Source organism: Octodon degus, unplaced genomic scaffold, assembly GCF_000260255.1.
Source record: "Octodon degus isolate 3935 unplaced genomic scaffold, OctDeg1.0 scaffold00438, whole genome shotgun sequence".
Lineage (NCBI taxonomy): Eukaryota > Metazoa > Chordata > Mammalia > Rodentia > Octodontidae > Octodon > Octodon degus.
The window spans coordinates 270,280-273,804 of record NW_004525014.1 but is presented as its reverse complement, the minus strand read 5'-3'; the positions used below and the strand labels follow the sequence as shown (position 1 = coordinate 273,804).

The following is a 3,525-nucleotide window of genomic DNA, read 5'->3' as shown; positions in this document are numbered from 1 at the left end:
CAAGGGATGGCACCAGAAATTTGAGCACGTTATCGTTGGTATAAAAACCATATACCATGATTAGATACATAGATGCCAGACCAGATGGGATTGCTTTGTCCTGGAGTCAGACAGCAGTGAGTGTCTTTGAAAGGATCTGTGTTTACCAGGACATTGGATTCCTTTCTATTAGGTGACGTCAAATTGGTCAGCTATAAGTAATAACATTTGTAATTACAGCTATGGAAGTGTCGTGATAAGGAACTGAAATGTCCCTTAAAACTAAAAGTTTGGCTGGGGGCTGATGGGCCTCATGCAAAGTGATCAGATTATGAAGGCTGCAGTAGTAGCTGGGTAGCACTACAGGCAGGTGACGGATAAAGGCGACAGTTCTAGCTAAGGGAGTGGACCATGTGGTTGACCGCAAGGGGGTAAATCTGGTCCCAGGACCTTTCCTCTCTGACTCCTTGTTCGCATCTGATTCCTAGCTGTCTTACTGAGCAGATTTCCTCTTTGTTTCCTTTTCTGCTATTTCTAACTTGCTGCAGGCTTAAAGCAATACAATCACTAGACCGTGGACCGAAACCTCTGAATTGTGAACCAAAATAAGCCATGCGTCTTTCAAGTTGTTTATGTCAGGTTCTCACTCGCTTTTTGAAATTTTAAAAACTAAAGAGATTTTATTCGATTTGATATTCTGATAAATAATAGCATATTAAAATATTTTCACTTAAATTAGAAGCATGCTCACTTTTAATATTATAATAGGTGTTACTAACTTTATTGATATTTGCATTAGTCTAACTTTACCATACAACTGTATTATCACATTAAAAATATTTGCATGAACCTTTCAATTTCAAATAATCCCAATATTATTCATTTAAGTCAATTTTCTGGTGTAAGAGATACCCACTGTGGACTTGCTCTTTCATGTGTGTTTACGTCAGTAAAGTATTCTATAAACTTGCAGATGTTTTCAAATTTTTCTCTTATACTAATCCATGTCTTATCCTCAATGCCTTATTTTTCATTTGGTTTTTGTTTTGAACTCCTCTCTGTTGTTTCATTCAGTTCTAAGTCATTCTCTCCTTTGGCTGAATGCACAGACTTAGGAGAAGGTTGTAAGTTGTTAGGCAAAGTGTCCATGAGCACTACACTTCCCCCAGAGGAGGGCAGGTGTCCCGCTTGTCGCCACCTCTTTGAAGTTGTCAACTTTTAAACTTGTGCCACGTTTATGAGTTTCGACAACTTTTAATGTCATTCTCTATTTTAGGTTATTTAAAAATGAAGTACAGACATTAAGCTTGAGAGACTTCTTTATCTAGAATTTTTTATTTTTATCAATTTTAATGCGAAGGAAATAGCAATGAGACAGTTTCAAAACAGGTTAGTAGGACAGTTAAATAATTAATACATTGCATATTGTTGTCTTCATAGTAGTTATTCACAGTTGAAGATGCAGACATGATCTCTTGTCTAAATAATATTAGTACAAATATTTTTTCTCATTGAACTAAGAACTTTTATTTACATATATTTGTTATCCTTTGTCTTGTGGACTAAGAGTGTACTGTTTATTTATTCAATAAATGTATATTTTTTCAAGTCTATGGTTTATTTTTTTCACTACAATTGAAATTGAATCCAATGATGTCAAGTTAAATATTTACTTGCATAATACTTATAGTGTTAATCTGTTTAAAGACCTCTTCATTGCTTGGTATTACACACACACGTAAATATGTGCAAGAGCTCTTATATTCTGTGTCCATCTCAATATGCACACCAATCATGGATATGGTCTGAGTTTTTATGTTTGAAGGAAGTAATGCTGTGATATCACAAGGAACTGCCCAACACAAGAATGAAGTGATTTTTGTGAGTAAATGAATTTACAAAATTATAATGTAAGTGTAATAATTAAGAAGAATGGGGCAGGGAAACACTGTGAAACTCACTTTGATGAAGACCTAGAAGTGCAGAGATGGGGATGTGCTGCGAGCAGGCCCCAGCATCAGCAGAGCAAGGTCATTCTCTGTCATGTCCGTCTCTGTCCTAGGCAGTGAGGAAGGGTGGGATCCCCAAGGACTTCAGGACCTGGTAGGGGTCAAAAGAAAACAAGGCCGAAAGTGGAGTAGACATGAGGCCTGAGGGAAATCTCCTAATGGAAGATGTGGACTCCACTGTAGGAAGAGCCAAATCTGATGACAAGTTGTACTTAACAAGTGAACTGTGTTGCTACAGTCGTTATTGATGGTGGTGTTCCAGTATAAGTAGAGTCCTCAGTAAGGCAATAACAAAGTTAAGAATGCTTCTTTTCCTTGTGCTATGATCACATACAAAATAAAAGCAGAATAACTTCACCCTTGCCAGTCAGCCAAGTGATGACCCAAGGAATCTGAAGTTCACAGACAATAATATGACTTCTGTACAGTGCAAGAATGAAGCAAATTGATTCATATTGGATTAAGTGTCCGTGTCTCTAGAGAAAATGTCTTGGAATTACAGGAGCAATGCAAACGTCAAGGGCATGAGCAGTCCACTCAGCTAAAACTACATAATTATTGATGAATGTAATTATGGGAAACTAGAAGACACAATTTAGACAGACTGAGGAATGTAATCCTAAGTGTGTTAAAGATTTCATAGACACAGGGCTATGGGTACACTTGTGTTTGGCCGGTACCAGCATCTATGTGTGGAAATACAAACACATATTGCTATGAAGTTTGCCAAAGCAAAAGGATGATAGTATATTTCTGCATTATACATATCACAGGAGAGGATTCCTTATATCCTTTATCTTAAATATTTACAGACTAGAGACTCATATTAATTAGTTATTTTCATTAAACTCTTTACACTGACATATAGAATATCAATCTCAAATTTTAGTACTCATCTAGGATGAAAATCTTACTGTATTCATAAACTGATTTTTCCCAAACACCTTTTGTATTGCACCTTTGACGTCTTTGTTCTGCAAACTGTAGATGACGGGGTTCAATGCAGAAATCACAACAGTGTAGAACATGGACACCACCATGTCCTGCTCCAAGGTGTAGTTGGAAGTTGGTCTCACATACATGAAAAGAACAGTTCCGTGGAAGATGGACACTGCAGTTAGGTGGGAGCCACACGTAGAGAAGACCTTTCGCTTCCCCTCTGCAGAGCGCGTCCTGAGAACAGCTGCCAGAATGAAGCCATAGGAGATGAGGACGACCAGGACAGTGACCATCTCAATAGAGCCAGCTATATAAAAGAGGAGGAGCTGGTTTAGGTGAGTGTCAGAGCAGGAAATCGCCAGCAAGGCAGGGATGTCACAGAAGATGTGCTGGATGACATTCGTTCCACAGAAGGACAGGCTGAAAGTGGCCACCGTGTGCACAGTGGCATGCAGAGTGCCCCCGAGGACAGAAGCAGCGATGAGTGGCACGAAGACCCTGGGTGTCATGCTCACAGAGTACAGGAGCGGGTTGTAGATGGCCACGTAGCGGTCGTAAGCCATCGCCGCCAAGAGAAAGCATTCTGTCGTTCCGCACA

The 3,525-nt window shown here is 39.1% G+C and overlaps 1 protein-coding gene across 1 annotated transcript; it reads right to left on the bottom strand.

Moving 5' to 3' along the window:
• Positions 1–2,884: 2,884 nt before the first annotated feature.
• On the bottom strand, positions 2,885–3,517 carry LOC101577176 (olfactory receptor 1102-like; the record flags this gene model as incomplete). Its single annotated transcript, XM_004648566.1, has 1 exon — positions 2,885–3,517. A coding segment is annotated over one exon (633 nt), but the record flags the coding sequence as incomplete, so codon positions are not given.
• Positions 3,518–3,525: the final 8 nt, after the last annotated feature.